This window comes from Choristoneura fumiferana, chromosome 11 (genome assembly GCF_025370935.1).
Source record: "Choristoneura fumiferana chromosome 11, NRCan_CFum_1, whole genome shotgun sequence".
Taxonomy (NCBI): Eukaryota; Metazoa; Arthropoda; class Insecta; order Lepidoptera; family Tortricidae; genus Choristoneura; species Choristoneura fumiferana.
The window spans coordinates 4,350,709-4,372,425 of NC_133482.1; the positions used below are offsets into that span (position 1 = coordinate 4,350,709).

The 21,717-nt window shown below is 40.0% G+C and overlaps 3 protein-coding genes across 5 annotated transcripts in view; 1 reads left to right on the forward strand and 2 right to left on the reverse strand.

Annotated features, from left to right (window-relative positions):
- Window positions 1–851: 851 nt before the first annotated feature.
- On the reverse strand, window positions 852–2,139 carry Saysd1 (SAYSVFN motif domain containing 1). The gene is made up of 2 exons (XM_074094124.1): window positions 1,604–2,139; window positions 852–1,240 (listed from the first exon to the last, which is right to left on the reverse strand). Exons 1-2 carry the CDS (start codon window positions 1,763–1,765, stop codon window positions 854–856), a joined length of 549 nt encoding a protein of 182 aa, XP_073950225.1. The 5' UTR covers window positions 1,766–2,139; the 3' UTR covers window positions 852–853.
- Window positions 2,140–2,426: 287 nt separating this feature from the next.
- Bili (FERM domain-containing protein 8 Bili) lies at window positions 2,427–12,297 on the forward strand. Of its 2 annotated transcripts, none has more exons than XM_074094128.1 (11): window positions 2,427–2,690; window positions 2,775–2,983; window positions 4,838–4,963; window positions 5,474–5,713; window positions 6,626–6,791; window positions 7,372–7,533; window positions 8,411–8,596; window positions 9,498–9,627; window positions 10,222–10,362; window positions 10,780–10,897; window positions 11,894–12,297. In XM_074094128.1, exons 1-11 carry the CDS (start codon window positions 2,560–2,562, stop codon window positions 12,076–12,078), a joined length of 1,794 nt encoding a protein of 597 aa, XP_073950229.1. In that variant the 5' UTR covers window positions 2,427–2,559; the 3' UTR covers window positions 12,079–12,297. The 2 variants fall into 2 exon arrangements, with proteins under 2 accessions (XP_073950229.1, XP_073950228.1); XM_074094127.1 differs by having other exon boundaries at window positions 2,766–2,983; window positions 11,894–12,296.
- A 347-nt stretch (window positions 12,298–12,644) lies between these two features.
- The window catches only part of lobo (coiled-coil domain-containing protein lost boys), a 177,232-nt gene continuing 168,159 nt past the window's right edge, over window positions 12,645–21,717 (reverse strand). For both annotated transcript variants that reach the window (XM_074094125.1, XM_074094126.1), the window contains 8 exons: window positions 20,590–20,737; window positions 19,977–20,086; window positions 17,762–17,909; window positions 16,947–17,223; window positions 16,265–16,486; window positions 14,907–15,116; window positions 14,283–14,374; window positions 12,645–13,058 (listed from right to left, as the gene is read on the reverse strand). In XM_074094125.1, coding sequence (XP_073950226.1) covers window positions 12,902–13,058; window positions 14,283–14,374; window positions 14,907–15,116; window positions 16,265–16,486; window positions 16,947–17,223; window positions 17,762–17,909; window positions 19,977–20,086; window positions 20,590–20,737 — 1,364 coding nt within the window. In that variant the 3' untranslated portion in view covers window positions 12,645–12,901. The remainder of the gene's footprint in view (window positions 13,059–14,282; window positions 14,375–14,906; window positions 15,117–16,264; window positions 16,487–16,946; window positions 17,224–17,761; window positions 17,910–19,976; window positions 20,087–20,589; window positions 20,738–21,717) is intronic.

Genomic DNA, 21,717 nt, shown 5'->3' on the forward strand with positions numbered 1-21,717 from the left:
ATTGAAATACTATGTTTTTAATTTTAATGTGAGGCTTCACATTGTTACATGAATGACTGTCAAACTTTTTATGGCTTTCTGGGTTTAATCTTTTTCCAAGGAAATATTTTTGTGGATTATTTACTACTCTTTTCATTTGTATAATCGTAAAATTATCATCAAGAATATAGATGTTTACTTTTTTATTATTATTTAATTATACCTATACATAAAAAAATACTCTATATTTTAGTTAGTGTTGCATAGCTTGAATTTATTATAATTATGTACATGAGCAAAGGCAAAGTTGTCAGTTAATAAGCACACTCAATCTTGTACCTACCTATTGCAATATGATAAATATTTTTATTAAGTATACTTTTTTTTGGTAATGAATAATGTTTGTTGTAAAAGATTTGTAAGTAAATGTAATTATTAAAACCAAAGTCAAATTTATAAATAATTTTGTTTTTGTTTTTTACCTCATATGTACCAAAAATTTTATGGAAAATTATGAAAAAAGTTAATAAAGTTTTGAACAAATTTAATCATAACCCTTATGATACCTTATAATTAAAATGTGTATGTTGATTTTTTTCTTATTTTAATAAATAATTTTCAAACATTCATTGATCTACTAAATCAATGGAGAATTTTCATAATAAATTAGACATTATATAATTTACTTTATAATTTAACTACACACATCTGTTTTAGACAGATTGAATACCTACCTATATAAGTCTTTGCAAGGCATGGTTTCTTTTGATTTATCTGGCTTTCGAAGCTCTTTAGGCAACCGCATGCAGTGCTAGTAAACAGTACAGGCACAAGCGGCAATTTTTTGTGATGATTTGAGTAATTTATATTACTGCTATATTCTCATACCGCCAGCACCAAACATGATTTCTCTCTCAAACTGTTCAGCTTTAAGAGTACCATCTATACTGACGCAGTTCTCATTAAAGACACTATAGGCTGACACCTCACCCTTTCTCCGTGGTCTTGTTCGAGTATTAAGATAGATACCAATTAGGACTGAGAATACGAAAAAGACAGCACCAAATTGTAGCTTTAGGAAAAAGATATAAAGGGTTAACCATATCAGAGTGTAGATGGACCACTTGATTATGAAGTATCTCCAGGATTCTTGCTTCTCTGGTTCCAGGGACTCAACTTCACTGGTTTCTGATGTAACATCCACTGGTTCTTCTATTTGAGTTGGTGGTAGATGTATTGGTGTTGATTCTTCGTTTTCCATCTATAAGAGAAGGCAATTTGAGGAATTCAGATATACTCATGGCATCATTTTTAGAAGTAGATGGTAATGATAACAAATATAGACCTTTTTATTGCCATACCCAAATTTGTATTGTTTATAAACTTGACTATTCATCCTTGTAACTAAAGAAATCTAAGTAAATATTTGTACCATCATATAGGTAGGTATAATGGTATCAATGATGAACTACGCTAGATAGATGTTTCTTATAATTAGGTACAGTTGGCCAGTCTATAAAGTTGCAGCCAACCAAACAGAATTTTGTATTACTTATTACTACAATTTTTATCACACTCAAACAAGTCAGCCATGACCTTTTGGCTGCAAAAACTATTGACTTACCAGTAACACCTCATCATCCTTAGGATTGTCCATTTCTTTTAAAAATTTAGGAGTGATAAAGTCAACGAATTTCTTTTTAGATTGTTCAATTTTATCTTTGGCGTTCTCGATGAGCTCCCGGCGTCGACGGAGAGCACGGTATTCTCTTAACTTTGCCTCCATCCGTACTCTTTCAAATCAATCGATTGATAAACAACAGGCATGAACCTATTAAATTGCTAATAATTACACCAATAACAATTTACGCTGGATTATTGTATTGGAATTAAAAACGTTATCGCTTTTCAGTTGCGTATTGTCTTGTTTTCGCTGAGAAATTACACGTATTCGGCAATAAAATTTAGATTTGAAATCGCACGTTTTATAGCCACGTCAGGGAATTAAAACTATTGTTGAAGATAACATTCTGATTCAAAAATAAAAGTGAACCAAATAGATAAATAAAACACCGTGGTTTTTGTTTGGTAATTTACACAACAAGTAGAAAGAAAGAGCTACGGCTACGCCAGCTGATGAGCTGTCATTAGCTGACATATGACATGACAGTCGACGTGACAGCTAATTTTGATGTTGCTAGAAAAAATAAAAAAAATCTACTTGGCGAACATTTATAAATTTTTCATGATTTTCATCTACGAATAAATATTCAAGAGGATAGATATTCTAGAGAGAATATTTATTCGTAGATATTCAGCTTTTTTACATCCCAATGCTCGACACAGGCCTTTTTTCTCATGAAATGGGGTAAGGGTTAGCTACCACATGGGCAATTATTTCCAAAGGTACCTCATTATTATATTTTACTGGCAGCATTCGTTAAGGCGCGAATACCGATCGATAATTTCAATAACAAACTCATGCAGCGACCAAAAATTCTTATGTTTAGTTACTCGTTTATTTGTTAATTAGGGTGTTTAAAATCATGTGTATGCTATAAAAACTATTGTAACTACTAGATGGAACATCAAACAGAAATGGGGGCTTATGGGGAGAATCCTAATGTTCAGAACTCTGGCAATTATATTACAATTATTCCTGTGGAATATTCAAGAAGAGGATACCCCATGCAAGCTGAATACCAATACAAGTAAGCTCGTTAAAATTAAACAATACCATTTTTTACTTTTTTTGTCATTAATGTCTTTGGACTTTACTGTTTTAGCGAATTTAGGTCACGGGAGGAATATTACAGTGTTCAAAGCCAGAAGTTGCAAGCAGAAGTGAATGCCCACCTTTATTCGGTGTCCCAGAGGCTCCCGCACCTATCATACAGCCCTTTGGGCCGACACAATGAGTGGGACAAGCATGAACCTCACAAACCAATGCAGCCGGATTCCAAAGAAAGCAATAGTTCCGATTCGCTCGAGAAGAGTGTTATGGGTATGTTCATCATCATCATCGCGCTCTATATACGTCCCACTGCTGGAGGCCTTCTCTCAGAATGAGAGGGCTTGGGCCGTAGATGCCACGCGGGTACAGTGCAGATTAGTTACTTCATAGGCATTATTGAATTGCTTCCCAGGTTTTCTCACGATTTCTTCCTTCACCATAAAGCTCGTCGTAAATTTGAAATGTAACCAATATTCAGAGGTACGAGCTCGGATTTGTTTGAATCCACAATCCTTTTTTTAGAAGGTTTTATTTAGTTTCACCTGTCCCGTTGTCCGTCTGTCTGTCTATCTGTCTGTGTCTGTTTGTAATCAAATCTTGCAAGTTAATGTCGACCAACTTCTAGTAGTTGGATTGACTTGAAATTTGGTATTACTTATGTAAATCGGGTGACAATACAATCATCTGGTAGTGACATCCTGGTAATCCGGCCAGGATTGTCTTCACAGAACGGAACTCTTCAGCGGTTAATGGCATGTACTTGAAATTTGGTATGCAAATGTAGTTTGAGTGACAATACACGTACAATCAACAAAAAGTACAGTCAGCAAAAAAAACTTGTATTAAATAATTTTTTTATCAAAAACTTTTTTTACATAAAATTGACCGTGGTTGACCCTTATCTCACCTGATGTTAAGTGCAGATGAGGCCAAAGGTGTAGGTATCTCATTGGTTCTCTTCTTGAAAGGCCATAGGTCAGTCAAACCACTAAGCCACCATGGCACAGACCATGGCTTGGTATGTTGGTACAGTCTAAAATAATTTTAGTTGGTAATATAGCCTCTTGACGTCCAAGTATAATTTTTGATTTATGAACATAAAACTTTGTCATTGACATAAAGTTTAATGATCAAACATGCCCAGTGTTCTTTATAAATGACACTGGGCGTCAGGTCCGCCACACGTTTGTCCGATGTGCCGTGCGTTAAATACGTGACGCGTCAGGTAAATATTAGTTTCATATGGGATGAAGTGAGACAACACCCATTTTTTATTTATTTACACACTTTCATTACAGGCTTGACCTATTGCGACAGAGAAGTCCAACATAATCTCGCCATATTATATTTTTTAAACCGTTAGGTACCATTCTGACGCACGCATCATGCCACATCCAGCTTTTCGGACTTGTTAAATGATGATAGCTGAACTTGCTATTAGACCTTTAATTAAGCGAACGAGGTATGGAACAAACGCGTAATAAAAAACATCATCTACATAGGACACATTCACATATAGACTGTGCGGACTAAGCTCGTTCGGAGCTCGAGCGGCAAAGTTGAATGAGGCTCCCCAGTAGAGTTGTTGCAATATGGATATTTTTAGCCTTGTTGAGCAATCAGGACTTTATCAAGAGAACTTGCGGACATTTGGAGGCCCCCCAAGATTAGAGGTCCGGGGTAGGCCACCCCTTCCGCCCCACTGATAGTCAGACTCTAAGAATGGACTAGTTCCATTGGCTGTTCCTTCGAAGGAACTATTGCGTTTTTTTCGCACTAAGTAATTCCTTCGAATCATGCCGAAACAATTGCGTTTATTTTTTCGCCTTTGTTCCTTTTGCAGTAGCACCTTCCTTCCTCTCTAGTTCCTTTCGCATTAGTTCCTTTTGTCTCTGGAGAAGGAACTAATGCGAAAAAAAACGTAATAGTTCCTTCGAAGAAACAGCTAAAGGAAGTAATTCCACCCACCCCTACTTCACCCACCTTGGGAGACCCAGTTGCTCGTTTGCCATTGTCGAATAAAAAAAAAAACAATTTCCATCCTAACGCCTGTAACGTGAGATACAATAAACAATTTTGAATTTGACTTTGATCCCTGAGAATAGATATGATTATTCCACACAGGATCAAACCTGAGCAGCTGTTCTAACCAGACTGGCTCCAGTAGCATCGCCGCCGGCTCCTTTAGTACCACGGAACCCATCACGAGTGGAGGCAGTTCTTCTAGCGCCATCTCTCCACCGTTACCGGGTAGGTTTAGACACTATTCTAAAATAGCGTTTACAGCTGACATAAATCACCTATCCCTTTCATACACGCTTGCTGTTTCGAAATCAGACAGGGGTGCCTATACGTGGCCTATACCGTGCAGTGTCCAGGTTGATACATAACTAAGCAGCGATAAAAAATGTCACCGATTTTTGTAAATTAAGTAGCTGGATTAAAAAAACTGCTGATTTGAATGTTTTTGATCACAGTCAAGATCTCTAAACACAAGTGATGTTATAAGCGCAGCAAGTTGGGAGCGGAACTCTGTCGCTCCTTAACACGCAAACCTTACGTATAAAAGTGGGTACTGGGTAGCATTTATCTCTCATCAATCATCCAGCGGTAAAGTACTTAAAGCCTGTCTTGCTTATAGTTATATTTCAGGAATTTGTAGTTACTTTAACATTACTAAGCACCACTTTTACAAATGTACCTAATTATGTTTCAGTTTCAGTCGACATAACAAAAGCTAACATTATATCATCCACATAGGCTCATCAGGCAGCACCACGTCCTCATCAACAGTATCCTCGAACCCCGTGACCTGCATTTATCTCATGTCTCGCACGGCCATCATGGTTGAGATGAGCTCAGAGGAAGTTCCAGCCTGCGTCACAGCTTCGCGGTTCCTTAACGCTGTCCTGGCGACCGAAGAGTTGGGGATGACGCAGCCTAGCACCAGGAGTTTAGCAGCGAGTGTCTTTGCGCTGTGGATGTGTAGCCCTCTATTGGGTAAGTATTAGAATTTTCTTGCTATAATTTTTCTGTTCTTTCTTCAAATCTCACGTTTTGTCGCTAAGTAGGTAATCGTATTTCTCCTGTGTACCTAATACCTATCCTAAGAGTGCTTAAACTACCGATTTCATTTCTTTTTTCGGCTCCTCGACATGTTTCCAAATATCTCTATAGGCTAGCAACACAATGGCAAACCGTTTGTTTTGCGGGTGTCCATGGGTAGTGGTGCTTACTTACTATCTACTTGCTCGTTTCCCACCCTATTAAAAAAACTGCTGAACTTAGCTATGTTCTTCAGCCGGTCTTACGTTCAGGAACACTGCACGCCACTGCCTAAGATAGTACTGAGAAGATTATATAAGAAGGTACTGAGATTGCTAGATTAAGTATCTACAAAATAAAGAACTGCTGATAATATTGTTCTAAGAAACATAAACGTTATTTGTCACTCAACCAGTGCTAGGTTGACCGCAATAAAAACTGCAAAGCCTGTACAACATTATGTTGGGTCAGTTTGTGACCCAACGCATACTCGAGCTTCCTCCACTTTGAATGTTTACTCGAATTTATATTTTAGTACGCTTTACCGAGCTTAACTATTAGATACGACAGTTGAGCTGAAATTTTACTAAAATCCTTTGGAAATTCTCAAAAATTACATTGTGGTTTTCATTGGCATATGGCATTAAAACGATTGAGTCAAAGTTCATATCCTATATATCTTAGTAGTTGAAATTTTATCCCGACCCCGTGGCAATATCGGAATACAAAGTAGCCCAGATGTAGGTATCTAAATACCAGATTTTAATGTGAACCAGTAACAAAGATACACACAAACACATTCTCACAAACTTTCGCATTTTTCACTATAATACTTGTCAGTAAGATATGTGTATTACGATGCTGCAGAAATCCAGCTAAAACCACACCACTGCCCGTGGCGGCTGTGGGCGAGCTGGAAAAAGCTGCTGCTGCGATACGGCCACGGCTCGGAGTCGCGTCGCAGCAAGGATCAGCCTGTGCTGAGGCTGCAGCGGAATGTCTTTTTCCCTAAGCATCTGGAAGAGGGGATCAAGTGAGTTAGATTAGCTGTAGCAAATCGGAAACTAGAAACCACTAAGCTCATATCTGCCATACCGCTTACAATATTAGAATTAAAAATCTTACAATAATCTTACGATATTATATGTCTTGTAAAAGTAGCGTGCAGGTTAGGTAGGCAGTGCCAGTTGCTATCACCCACCAGCACCAGAAATAGGGTAGGCAACCGAAAACTTATCAAAAAAAACTAAAAACCATGGAAACTACCCTTGGTCAAAATACACCCTGTAAGACCATTCAAACCCGGCTACATTGACTACATTGCTCTGTCTTGGAGTTCTTATGCTACCTTATTGAAGATGGAGCAGCGTTTGTATTACTGGGTACCAGCATCAAATTCTTCACTCGGTCAAAGAAAACAGGAACTTTAAAGGCTAGTTTAGACTTGCATTTAGCATTAACATAAAACATATTGCTGCGCTCCATTGACCACATCAAACTCGTTCCCTTTACGACCACGCAATGTAATACAATAATACAACTTGGACTATTTTTCTTGCAAGTTTAGGCTGATGGTTTGGATAGTAACTGCACCAATATTCGTAAACTTTCAGGGACTCCCGTATCCAAGAGTTGCTGTATGAGGAGGCACGTTACAATGTAGTGACGGGCCGGTATCCTCTAGAGAGTGCGCAAGCCGTCATGCTGGGTGGACTGCAGGCACGAGTGCAATTAGGGCCCTATGACCCGCACAGGCATACTGCCAAGTTTTTCAGGTGAAGAATAGACTAAACAATCGGCCAAATGCTATTCAGACTCTAGTAGTACCGTACTGTAGGTACCATCAGCCAAATATGTGGTCTACCGCCCTAAAGTTGGTAAACGTTTGCATGTCACAAAACAATAATGCCGATAGACGTGTCTGTCAACTTGAAAGTTCGACTTTATCGCGACATATTCATTTGATAGGAACTGGTTTAAGAATTGATAGACCACTTATTTGGCTGATGGTACCTAACCTACGAATATCAATACCGGGAAAACAACGCCCTGAAAGGCAGAAGAAGGAAGGAATCATGGCTGTAGAATATAAGGGGGTGGACCAGGATCCGCAGTGCAAGAGCGACTGTTCCGGATGGCTCAAGACTTACATTTTTAGAACCAACCTTCAATAATGGAGTGGCACTTTAAGAAGATAGAGAAGCTTCATTTACCTAACCTCGCTACGTGCAGCTAGCTCTAGCGAAAACAGTTCAGCGAAGCGAGGATAGGTAAATAAAGCGTTTCTATAAGCTCATGATAAACACATTCCTCGCAACGCATCCTCACACATCTCTGGTGGAAATGCAGCCTCATGTTAAAGCAATTATCATCATCTCAGGCGTAGGACGTCCACTGTTGGACATAGGCTTCCCTTATAGACCTCCAGATGCATCGGTTGGGATCGGCTTGCATCCACCGTTGCTTCGGTTGGAAGCGGCCGAATCCACCGTGAACCCGCGGCTTTAACCAGGTCATCCATCCATCTCCTTGGTGGACGTCCTACTCTGCGCTTGCCGAGCCGAAATTAAATATTATTTTGGATTCATACCCTTTATGTATTATGCTTATGTATCACGTATGTGTCTCGAATATATTATTTTCTGGTTCCAGAGAGCATCAAGACAAGTATCTGCCAGCGCACGCCCGCTCGGGGCGCTGGGCGGCTCTGCTGCCGGCGGGCCGCAAGGGCAGTCCCGAGGCCAAACTGCTTGAGCAGGCGCAGCGGCCGCCCGCCGCACCGCCGCGCAAGCTGCGTCACAAATACTTAGCGCACTGCCGGACCACCCCTACTTACGGGTAAGAATGAACTTAATATGGAACGGATGGAATCACTGTCGTTTTCACCACTTATTTCTGTCACACGGACGGAGCATTAGACAATACAGCCACAGGCCGTTATCAGCTTTAGTGCTGCCTTATGACCCTTCCTTGGATACTTTTTCACTGCAATGTGTCTTAAAGGCGGTATAAGTAAACAAGGGCTACCGAACGAGAGTCTATTTAGAAGCCAAAAGTCGAATACTGAGGCCCCCGCCACCCCTGACAGCAGGGTACCTGAGTTCTTTTGCAAACAAATCACTGAATCGAAAAATCGTTTTAGCAACCCCCTACTACAAGATTGGATGAGAAAAAATATCACCCCCACTTTACGTCTATGGGAGGTACTCTAAAAAATTTTTTTTTGAATTTTTAATTGTACCATTTTGTCGGCATAGTTTACATATACTTATATTCGTGCAAAATTACAGCTTTCTAGCATTGATAGTCCCTGAGCAAAGCCGCGGACAGACAGACAGACAGACATGGCGAAACTATAAGGGTTCCGTTTTTGCCATTTTGGCTATGGAACCCTAAAAAGGTCCTCCGCTTTTCCGCACGAACACTTATGAGATGTGGTGATAAACTGATTTTTGTTCCGGCTTCCCTTTAGAATGTGAAGTCTTAGGTTGCACACAAATAAAACTTTATTTTACCTTTTTAGGAAAGTTAGTCAGAAATCGTTACTAATTGAGGACCTTTTAGAACGAATTTTTTGCTGGAAGGGGAATTCGATGTTCCCAGCGTCAGCTCCACTTCAACCGAAGTAACAAGGCTTTTCAAGGAAGTGAGATAGGATGTGTGTATAGCAAACAAAAACACTGTCTAAATAAAGTGAGCTGAATGTAAATATAGTTTGATTTTGACTTATTTCTCGCAGGGCAGCGTTCTTCCAGGGTCAGATAGAGCAGCCAGTCCGCAGCCTCACCAGTCTGCTGACACACGAAGATATCCCAGTGCTAGTCGCGGTCAATGCCAATGGCGTTTACGTCATCGACGACACTGAGAGCGTAAGTTGCTGCGAAGAGCCTCCGCTAAGTCGCGCGGGTGCACGGCTCGGGCGCCCTACTAAACTGATATAGATCTAATATCATCTCTTAAAATGTCAGGTACCACCAGGTACTAACCAATACCGGGTCAGGGCAGGTAGGTAGGTATTTTTGTTGACTTGGGACCATTTCGTGACATGCACGTACATTTTTAAATTTTAATTGCTTTTTGCTTCGAATGTTGTCACGAGTAAATGTTATCTTTCTTTATTTTTTTCTTTGTTTTACTTAACCTAGAAACCTCCTGCATCCCTGTAAAATTTAGATATGTTTTTTAATCCATGTAATTGATTCGCGTTGTCATCGTTCATCCACCATTACCTCTCATATTACGTTTCCTAGATTTTTTTTACCGTACAACGGCAAAACCTACTAGACACTGGCAAAATTGTCCTTCAATGGACAGAGCCATATTTTCCAAAAAACCAACAACAAACACATGTAATTACAAGCTTTTCACTGTGCTAATATTCACACTAAACAATGTCCAATAAATAGCAGGACAATTATATTGAGAGGATTCTATAGATTTTACAAAACACGTTTCATTTGCAGACGGTACTTCTAGGCCTACTCTATGAGGAGCTGTCGTGGGACATTGGACTGCCTTCAGATGACAGTGAGGACTGCCTGCCCTGTCTATTTCTGCAGTTCATGGTTGTGGAAAACGGACTACGGGTCTCTAAGATATTACAGGTGACTGACAGATAGACACTATTTTCAGGTCATGCGTTTGGTAGGTACTTCGTTAAATCGTCTTTGGGGGAGGTCTTTGTTCAGCAGCGGACGTCTTTCGGCTGATATGATGATGATGATTGTTGAATGCACCAATAATTATTTAGGTTGGTAAGTACTTATTCTGAAACATTTTTTAAAACAATGATTAAAATACATAATGAGCATTCGATCTAATGTCATTTTCTCAGAAATTGTTAACTTAATAATATTATTTTGAAACTAAACTAATCTAAATTAATCTGTAGATTACACGATAAGAAAAGTTCGCCTAATTAACAGTTTCACCGAATATTAGATATGAATTTCGTCCATTATTCTTTTTAAGCAAATGTACAAGCCAAAGTGTAACCATGAATGTTTATTTCAAATCGCCAGGTGTTCTCAAAGCAAGCGGTAATGATGGACACACTCATCGAGCACTTCGCTGGAGAGTACCGGAAACGACTCGGCCAAGAGACGCCCAGTGATCACGCCAACTATGAATACCATTCCGGTATGTGCTTCTTTTTTCCATGTGGTAAAAGTGCTTTAAGGTCACAGCTCATTACAGCCACCCGGCACCCGACCAGCACCGCCTCGCCTCGAGCGGTTGGTATTCTTCATGGATTTGTATGGGTATGCGCTCACTACATCAACTCCGTAGCGTCACAGGATCGCCTCACTCGCGAGTTTGCCACGCGCGGACGGCGAGTGGACCACTTGGTGCCCGCTGCTCGCTGCCATATTGACTACTAAGAAACCTGTTGACAACGAGTGGACGCCGAAAGTCGAGGTGGTGCTGGTCGGGTGGGTGGCTCTAATGAGCTGTGACCTTTATACTGCCGTCCTGTTGATATGAGGACAGCTCGCTGCATCACAAGAAACATGAGCACATTTGACAACCGGATAGCCCAGTCGGCAGAGAACTTGACTATGACTACAAAGCTGATGTCACGGATTCGATCCCCGGTCGGGGCAGATATTAGTATGAAAAATACGAATGTTTGTTCTCGAGTCTTGGGTGTTTAGTATGTATTTAAATATAATATGTATCTATCTTTCTATGTATGTTTTCTACACCCATATAGTAAATCCTCAATTACTTATGCGTTCAAAACTATAGGTAATGACCAGCATTACCACATTGGATTCTATTATGAACACGGCTGTATCGTAATGAGATTTCATGCATCCTTACAGCTTTGGGCGCCGCGACCACGTGCAATGCACTTAATGGTTTTGAACACATGATAGAGGATTTAATATGGATATAGATAAATATTGTATGCAACTGTACGTAATTAGGCTTCAAAACACTCATGTGACTCTATTATGAACTCGGCTACGCCTCGTTTCATAAACCCACACTCGTGTTTTATTACGATAGAGTTGCATAAAATACTATTATCTATCCGTTGCCAAGTGTCCCGTCCCGTGGTTACAGTGTCCCGTGATATTTATTTATTGACATGTCTAAGAGATTTTCTTCTAACGAGCGTTCTCTTCCCAGACTCCGGCAGCATATCTCTACCGCCACTCTCGCGCCCAGACTCCCCGCAGCGGCGACTAGCCAACAAGCTGTCTCGTTTGGCGCTGGCAACTCACGACGGCCGCGGGAACCTGCTAGGTGGTGCAGGGGACTGGAACACCGGTTTCCACCACCCCATGCCTTCTTGGATACTGCCTAAACATTAGACTCTTTGGGCTAGACCGGCCGCAGCAGCGAACCCAACAAGCTGTCTCGTTGGGTGCTGGTAACACACGACGGCGGCTGCGGCAATCTGCTTGGTGGCGCAGAGGATTAGAACACCGGCTTTCAACATCCCATACCTTTATTGATGCAGCCATTCTAAGATATGTAACGTCGTGACATTTATGTACGAATCTCAGTTAATTAAACAAATATTACAGAATATTCTTGTTTTATTTACTAATGTTAACAAATCGTGTCATTATAAGTATACCCCGTTATCAAGCGGGCAGTTTGGTGGCTACCTAACATTAGTGTAGTGATGTGCAATACAAACTATCCAAGTCTTGACGTTGTAGCTATGTATGGGAACTCCAAAATTTATCGGAAATCTCAATTAACAAATAAGTTTTAACGTTAGGAAGCCACTAAATTGGCCCCTTGATAACGGTGTCTAATCATAAGTGATTCAATATAATATTCGTTGAAATACCTACTACTTTAGCGGTCGTAGGAAGTAGAAAAATTAAAGCTAGATAAAATATGGTCAACAGCGACAATCTAAAACTATTTAAGTTATTAACAGTTTTATATCTATAATAACATCATTAAAATTATAAATATCAAAGGTACAAAGGTTCGTCATCTAAAGCGCGTTCGTTAAAAATTGCAACCAGCATTTCTATACGTCAAACGGGTGAGAGAGCGTTAAGACTCTAGTCTCTAAATTGTGCTGAGAAATTAGTGCAGTATGCATTACAGCATCAAAAGTAATTTTATCAAGCATAGCAAGCCTCTGTACTCTAAACATTCCACATTCCGAGTCATTTATCGTATGCCATAATAGTGTTTATATTTGTGGTATTCCTTGAGCAGCGGATGTTTGTCCAGGTAGTCCACCAGTACTTTGAACCTTGGGGCAGAGAGATCCTTGTGGCGCGTCAGGCGTACTTCCAAAGTGTGGACGCGGAATGCCAGTTCCGCACTGAAAGAACAGAGTTTGGTTAACGGAATCCTTAAGAAACCTGAAGTGTTTTTACACGAATGCCCAAAAATAGAGTGTACTGACTGTTTTCAGGTTTTTTTACTGTAATTTTCATATGTTTTATGTACTATCAGCCTAATAAGCGGTCTATCAATTTTTAAACAAGTTCCTATCAAGTGAATATTATGTCGCTAAAGTCGAAGTTTCAAGTTGAAAGGCACGTCTATTGGCATTATTGTTTTATTATGACATGCAAACGATTTACTTTAGGGGGGTGGTAGACTACATATTTGGCTGATGGTACTTACAATACAATACAATTTATTTCTTTATATCGCAACCTAATAAAATAATTCTTAAGTTATTATATGTTTATGTACACAGTTATACATTTACTCGTGTTTCTGGTTCGCTGTTCAATTTACACAATGCTCTATTTCTATTCTATTCTATATAACAGATTGCTGTGGATAAAGAAAAAACTCGTCGTATACTTGCCATGCCAATAGTAGATTATTGTCGTGGCCTGGAAGTAGGCAATTGCTGGCCTGAGTATGAGTATTAAACGGACGAGCTTGCGAGTCCGTTTTACTAATACGAAGCCAGCAATTGCTATTCAGCCGAGACTAATATAAAAGCTTTTCTCAAAAAATGGTGAATAATTCTGAAATAGAATAACTTTTCCTTCAAAATATATTATAATATTTAATTTTATTCCAATATTTTTCTTATGCTCTCCCGCCTTTTTTTCATTAAAAATAAACTGCAGGTATATTTTTCCACCGAAAACACCACAAGCTGTTTCAGCCCCAATAGAAAAGTCCGGAGTTCCAACAAAATATCTGATACCGGCCATTAGACTTGGCGGTATACGATTTGTGCCAAATTTCCATGGCCTTTTCTAACTTAAAAAAAAATTGTGACTGATTGCAGGCGCGCTAATTCATTATTGTCGAGCTAGCGCGCCTGCAACCTTTTTAACTTTTTAATTTTTCGCTGACCATAAACTATGCCTTCACCTTCTGATATGTAAAGAATAATGTCAACTTTTACGGACATTTTTGAGAAAAAATAATATTACTAACTAAATTAATAATGTTATTTTTAAACAGCACGTACAATCACTTTTAAAATTAATTCGTTTGGTATGTACCCCTGTACTTATAATAATAAGTTACTCTCTATTACTATTCTACTTACTATCATGAACACTGTTACATTTACCTGGTGGCAAAGTAAGCGCTCTCCTTCTCTGGCGTGAGGATGTATTGGTTTGCCAAATACCACAGCCGCTTGTTTTTGTATTCAGTATTCAACTGAAAAAAAAATACAAATTTATTGTTAGCCTGGAAAATACCGACTATCCTGAACTTTATGATTTACTGGAAATTATACTAACGAAGAGCATTAGTGTAAAAAACGAATCATTAAAACGTAACTAAATTAAACTTGTTTAGACGAGAATACCTATGAAGAGAAGAAGAGTGCTAATTTTGTGGTGGCGCGGTCCGAAACGAACGCGCCCGATTGCACCCGAACATAGCCGAAATCAATGATCGGTGTTGCCCCACTAGTTGGCCTCCACAGCGCTGATTGGTCAGCAAAATCCATAGTCGGCTAATCTCTATTCATAATATTACTACCCCGTTATTATACTATTTATACATAGAGGTACAAAACACACCTTTCTGCAAGGCAAGCACTCAGAACTTTTTAATCTCATAAATTTATACTCACTCACTACCTACGATCTTTCTACAACATCATGTTTGCGACATCATCACTTCATCACCACAGAAATATACCGATTGGAGAACATTAGAGGATTGACAGCCAAAAAGAGCTTACCGCATCAAACCTCTCCTGCACCATGATCTGCCGTTGCAGCTGTTTGGACTTGAAGTCGTTGATGCACTGCTCCCTTATGAGCTTAGCTTCTTTCACGTTCAGCGGTGCTCCCGTACCGTGGCCCGAGCCAAACATGCGCGCGAGGTACGGCGCCAGGGGATCAATCTCAGCCTCCTTCTCACGTTCTGTCACTTCGGCCTTTATGGCCTCCTGGAAACAAATGAGAAGCAAATCATGAAGTGGTGGAAATGTAAGAGCAAGTATTCAATACATTGTCACAAGTTTCAAGCTTGATGCTGTCAAAATAAAGCGTGATTATTGGCGTATGTAAGTATGTCGGCGGCCGCTTGTAAAATCCGCCAGATCACGAAATTCCTAGGCATATCGTGAAATGGCGCCATTTCATGATATGTCATATCACGATCCGATGTGCCTGAAAAATATTACGGCAGATCGATTATAGCAACGAGAGCAACGCATTCGTTGATATTCCTAGCTCTATACCAGGCACATCGAAGCGAGGAGTTGTTAGTATGAATTGTGACCACAATGCACGAGCCGAGCGAGCGTGCCGCGGCAGCGGCCGCCGAAGTGCCAGGACCGATATGGCGGCGTTTCATGATGTGCCTAGGAATTTCATGATCTGCCTAAACTGGCCAATTCATGAAATGGCGCCATTTCACGATATGCCTAGGAATTTCGTGACTGGCGGATTTTACGATCGGCCGCCGACATATATAATAGCCTTATCCAATAACACTCATTTTCAGAATCATTGACCTATACTTTATTTAATATATATTTTTATTACCCTTTTTGAGTAACATACTAACTGAGTAATAATGTTTATTTTCTTTCTTTTGATTCTTTCTAAGAATTTCGATTTTTATTCGCCAATGTTCCGATGGATTTAAATTTGGAATGCGTATAGCTGCTAATCAGCAGAGATTGAACTAGTTTTTGGGTATCTGCGACTTACGTCTTATATCTTTTTAAGTTGACTACGTTATACAGGTTATATAATATGAGTAGTGGTGGCCGAGTGGTACCTATATGGCCTCTCAAGCAGAGGGATCGTGGGTTAAAACCCCGGCGCGCACCTATGAGTTTTTCGAAATTCATGTGCGGAATTACCACGAGCTTTATGGTGATGGAAAACATCGTGAGGAAACCTGCACAACCCTGCGAAGCAATTAAATGGTGTGTGTGAAGTTCCCAATCCGCACTGGGCCCGCGTGGGAACTACGGCCCAAGCCCTCTCATTTTGAGAGGAGGCCTGTGCCCAGCAGTGGGACGTATATAGGCTGGGATGATGATGACGTTTTATCATCGCAGCAGTGTGTCAAAAGCCAGGTTACCTGTTCCGTCCATCCCTTTCTAGCAGCTACATTTCTCTCCGTATCGAAAAGAGCCACACTCAGCAGGGGCTCACTCAGCTCCCTGTGCCTCTCTTTCAAGTATGTGGTCACGTCAGTCTCTCTGTCTCTTATGTGCTTGCGTGTCTTGTACTCCCAATCCATATTTTCGCAGAGACCGAGGTAGATGTTTAGAGGTCGCGGCTGCTTGGCACAGGGGTCTGCCTGAATAAACAAATTAACCACACTAACCCACTGTTTCACCATCCATTGATGATCAATGTGATGCCGTCTCTGTTTGTTTTGTTCGAATAGACGGAGACGGCATCAGCACATCACATTTATCTGTCGAATAAAATTAATCAATTCGTGGTGAAACAGCCCCTAAATAAGGAAGATTAATGTGGAGACAGCATGATTAATGGAACGTTACATACAGCACAGAATTTTAATATTTACAAAGAAAACTCTCGAGTGGCTCACTGATTTGCTAACTTCCAGCACGTTAGTACTATTATATATTCTGTGCTTTCAGTCCAAACTCCGGTATCGAGAAAGCTGAAATTTTGCATTGTGTATGCCTTTATAACTAAGACAAGGAATATGACAGATTAGTAATTCTTTCATTCACAAGAAGAAGCAGCGGGCATATTGCGCTAGTAATTGGTAAATACGAATAACGTACGATGTATCCTGAAGTTTTATCAGGATAGAATAGGATCCGTCCTCCAGTCTCAGCCAAATTCGGCTTGATGTAAAACCTGGTGTCGTTCGTGACGAAATTATACGCATAGTGGCTGAACAGTTCTATAGTCTCTTCGTCGATGTGGAAGATCTTCTTCCACACGTCGTCTTTAGCTGCGAGTTCGTAGTTGCGGCTGTACTGTTCCGTTATATCCTTTAGTGCACGATGCGGTTCAGCTTTAGTGCCTTCCGTGTAAATAATGAGACGGGATTCTAGTCTAAAAATTAGGTAAGCTTAAGTTAGTTTATTATTTAAAAAAAATGTAACTCTGTCCACTGGAGAACAGCCAATTCGAGTCAAAGAAAGGTTTAAAACATGTCGGCTTTTATTGTTTGGTAAAGTAATACTCAACACCCAACTCCTTCCACTTTCTTGTCGTGTTATTAGCCATCTGCCAATGACCGTGTGTAAGTTTAATACACTTACCAAAAAATCTTCAACACGCGTCAGATAATAGAAAACTGTCATTTCAAGTTTTTAAATTAAATGCGAAAATAAATGACTATATTTGTTACGCTTTCACGCTTAAAGTACTCAACCGATCGTGATGAAATTAGCTATATATGGAAATAGTTTTTGACCCTGAGAATGACATAGGATAATTTGATCCCGGAAAATTGTGTAGATCCCGTGGGCTTTCGGTAAACGAATTCTTCGTAGACAGTCACAGGCCACAGCTATTTGGTATTGATATATTTTGATACTGAGATATACAGTATGGGATAGTTTATATAATATTAATAGGATAATATTACTTGTCAGTTCTTTTGGTGTAGTATTCGTCGAAGGTCAGCGGAGTGCAGACCAGCTTGGTCAGATGGTCCAGACGAGCATAGTAATTAAACTCCAAAGTGCGCACCGCCTCCACCGAAGTAGGCACAGCGTCGAATGAATACTCGTGCCCTGCGCCATGGAACGAAATATCAGACCAGGAAAGAGCTTGACCTCACGGAAGCTACCAAAGATAATGGAAATAAATAATGGAACAATTTTACACCAATTAACCTCCGAGTAGTCTCATAAAAATGTCTACCCTGACCGGGGATTGAACCCGGGACCTCAAACTTCATAGTCAGGTTTTCTAATCACTTAGCTATCCAGTCGCCAAAGAAGATATTATCTGAGAATAACCCCTTGTGTCGCGTCCAGTTCCCACGAAAGTCTTCACGAAGGATCGCAACCAATCCTCAAGCGAAGACCACGCCGCTTTATATAAAACTAGCTTTTGCCCGCGACTTCGTCCGCGTGGAATAGTAACTTTGGAAAGTATTTAATTTATTTAGGGTACCTATTCTGCCATAATAGCACATAGAACTTCTACGGTTACTGAAAATAACCTATTTTTAATACATTGCTTTATATCTAAACTAATTTTTTTGTTCTTCCGTTCTTTGGTAAAACGTAAGTATTCTACCCTGCCAACACAAAAGGACTAATTCTTCATAGTGAGCTCTTGACATCTTACGTCCTTTATTGTAAGTTAGGAGGGTAGGATTATAATTAAGACGGCATTCTTACTAAGCATTGCTACACATATTTCCGATAAATATACTTATAGTAAATTTGTTTGGAATTCCTTACGAACTTTCATCCCCATATTTCAAGTAGGTATGAAAATGTCGAAATTTGAAAAAGAGCCGGAACGAATGTTTTTAGGGTTCCGTACCTCAAAGGGAAAAAATGGAACTCTTATAGGATGACTTTGCTGTCCGTCCGTCCGTCTGTCTGTCAAGACCCTTTATCCCGTAAACGTGCGGAGTATTTATCGAGTTGAAATTAAAACCCTAAACTCAAAAAAGTTATAGGGTACTTCCGGCTGTCCTAGAAACTTAAATAAAGGAAGCTCTTATAGCAAATTTTATTCCCTTTATAGCAAAATAAGTAAGAAAAATCTGAAAATCATAATTTTTCATGTCTGTCTGTCTATGTTAATAAGCCATGTAAAATGACCCCACATTGCGTACATTTTGCTTATGAGCTTGGCTCTGGTAACACTTGATATTCATAAATACCTATGCACGGAACCCTTGATGCGCGAGTTCGAGTCGATTTTAACCAGTTTTTTTTTGTTCTTATCGAATACCTAAACACAAAGATTAATCGATTTATCTGTGATAATGACGACGTTCCATATAATTTTTCATCCTATTTCATCCCCTCGCAGGTAAAATTTTCAAAAACCCTTGAACAAATATCTATTTATTTTTCAAAGTGCCCAAATGCCAAGTTTCATAAAGAACCATCGATTTATCTTCGAAAATGACGATCTTACATATATAAACTTTCATCCCCTATTCCACCCCCAAACAGGAAGAATTAAAAAAAACGCTCGAACAATTATTTATCTCTTATCACGTGCCCAAATACCAAGTTTCATAAAGAAACATCGATTTATCTTCGATAATGACGACCTTCCATATGAGCTTTCATCCCCTATTTCATCCCCTCACAGGTCGAATTTTCAAAAAAGCTAAAACACATACCGACTTATTTCTTATTAAGTGCCTAAATGCCAAGTTTCATGGTTTTATTTCCGACAGCGACGAACTTCCACCATATAAACTTTCACCCCTATTTCAACCCCTTAAAGCCTTTTTTTCGCAATAAAAGATAGCCTATGTTCTTTCCCATGGTCTATTCTATCTCTGTACCAAATTCATCCAAATCGGTTCAGCGGTTTTGCGTGAAAGCGTAACAGACAGACAGACAGACAGACAGACAGACAGACAGACAGAGTTACTTTCGCATTTATAATATTAGTATGGATTTAGCAGCTTATTTAGAAGAGCGACACTTGTTTGGTCCAGATTCCTTGGGTAAGTGTATTCTTTAATTTCGCCAAGTTTGAAATACCTGTCATATATCGCTATGGTGTGGACCATTAAGCCCAAGGTGACAAATATTGCACCCATGATTGGTGATATTTCGGTAAAGACAACAAATCTTACATAATATAAAACATTCACTTACGAATGAGATGTTCCTTCCTGCCAATACCAAATTTTTCATAAATAAATCTTTTTGTGTAGTCGATTTTCACGTACTCCATCAAGTCCACTCTGTGCTTGTACCATTCGTAGCTGTAACATGCCAAGCTTTCAGCCAAGTCATCCAGTACAATTTGCTACCCTACTTGTGCCAGCAAACATTGTGAAGAAAACGAGGGTAGTTCATTGCTGCCGATGTCCTGACCTAGCAGAGCTGCGAGACCGCTCGTTATACAATACAATTCTTATTCGATTATTTCTTTGTACCCTGATAAATACTGAGGATTCGTCTTAAACTTCTAAGGTGTGTCCGAAATGGTGAACAGAAACCATTTTTTCTTCCTCGATAACTCTAAATTAAACGATGAAAAGTTGAAAAATTTCATCTCGCGGAGAAGGTCCTGGTCGGACCATCAGAATTTTAGTACCTATACCAGATTGGTATGCCAAATTTCAGCTTAATTTGATATCAGAAAGTGGTCGAAAAATTTTTTTTTTTGCATATTTTGACACAAACATAGGTTAGAACGATGTAAGTTAGAAACGCGCTAGTTAAAAAAGGTAGGTATAATAGATATCTTAACGACAAATATTACGTCAAAACGGGCACAGTCAAAGCGTAGTCGTCGAAGATCTTGATTCTCTTGATGATGCCGTCCTTCTCGGAGTATGGCGCAAACTTCTCTAGGAGGACCTTCTTGTAGTGTATCACTTTATGGCTGCCAGGGTACCGCTGTTCGTACTCTAAAAAGGATAAGCTATAATGACAAACATGGTGTGTATGGGTTATTAGTACATTATTGTAGAGGCCGGGAAGTAGGGGGTTGCCGGGCAAGCAGATATAGATATAGGGATAGGGATGCGAGGCCGGCAACCCCAGGTTCCGGCCGAGGCTTGTATAGTGCTTTTCTCAAATATCACATGAAATAAAATAAAAAAAAAACAAGAAATGAAGCTGGCGGGACGCTAGTCTGGTCGCCCTGTTGTGGGCGCGGCAGCTGCAGGTGGCGGTGCTGGGCGTGGGCCGCGTGCGTGTCGCAGAGCGCGCGTTGAAACAAAAGACGGTCGCATTGCCGGCCAGAGGCCTGCAAGGTTGTATGAAATCTCTTTGCAGGGCCATAGAGTGACCGCGCGCACGCAGCTGAGCCACAGCGCCTGCAGCGCGATACTTTTCGGCCTATTATTTGTAACACAACGTCAATATTTCATGTCATGTTTGAGAAAAATAGATTCACGGCGAGAAGACCTGAGAAGCTTCGAGAAGAAAATACATGAGTTTCTTGTCTTCGTTCTCGCGCCCGCGTTTTTCTATTATGAGTTCAAATGTCACGGGAAAGAATGTTGACCATGACACCAAAACTTCTTCCCTTGAATTTGTATTTATAATACAGTGGTTATGACTAGTGTCAACCGTGGCTGAAATTTTGGTTTCGGTTTCGTCAGGCTTCTGCGTAAAATCACGTTTCGGCCGAAGTTTCGGCTTTGGCCAATAGTTCAATTGTCATCGTGACATTTCTGTTCTGTCTGTTTATATACCAAACCGGAACCAATAATTAGTGTACTCGTTAGGTACAGTCGAGTTCGTAAACTTCTCAGCAAAAATTTGTTCAAAATAGCTGAACACGCTTCTACGCCGTTAACAATAGAGTCGTGTTCACATATTTTGATCAAATGTTTGCTCAAAAGTTTATGTACTCGACTGTACCTATCAAATTTCTAGTAGG

What these genes read in the sequence shown, in the direction of transcription:
- Saysd1 (XM_074094124.1), bottom strand. Translation starts at nt 1,765, where the DNA reads ATGGAGGCAAAGTTAAGAGAATACCGTGCTCTCCGTCGACGCCGGGAG. An exon ending in AGGATGATGAGGTGTTACTG is followed by an intron (nt 1,241 to 1,603) that starts GTAAGTCAATAG and finishes CTTCTCTTATAG; the next exon opens with ATGGAAAACGAAGAATCAAC.
- Bili (XM_074094127.1), top strand. Translation starts at nt 2,560, where the DNA reads ATGGAACATCAAACAGAAATGGGGGCTTATGGGGAGAATCCTAATGTT. An exon ending in CATCTGGAAGAGGGGATCAA is followed by an intron (nt 6,792 to 7,371) that starts GTGAGTTAGATT and finishes GTAAACTTTCAG; the next exon opens with GGACTCCCGTATCCAAGAGT. An exon ending in CGGACCACCCCTACTTACGG is followed by an intron (nt 8,597 to 9,497) that starts GTAAGAATGAAC and finishes TATTTCTCGCAG; the next exon opens with GGCAGCGTTCTTCCAGGGTC.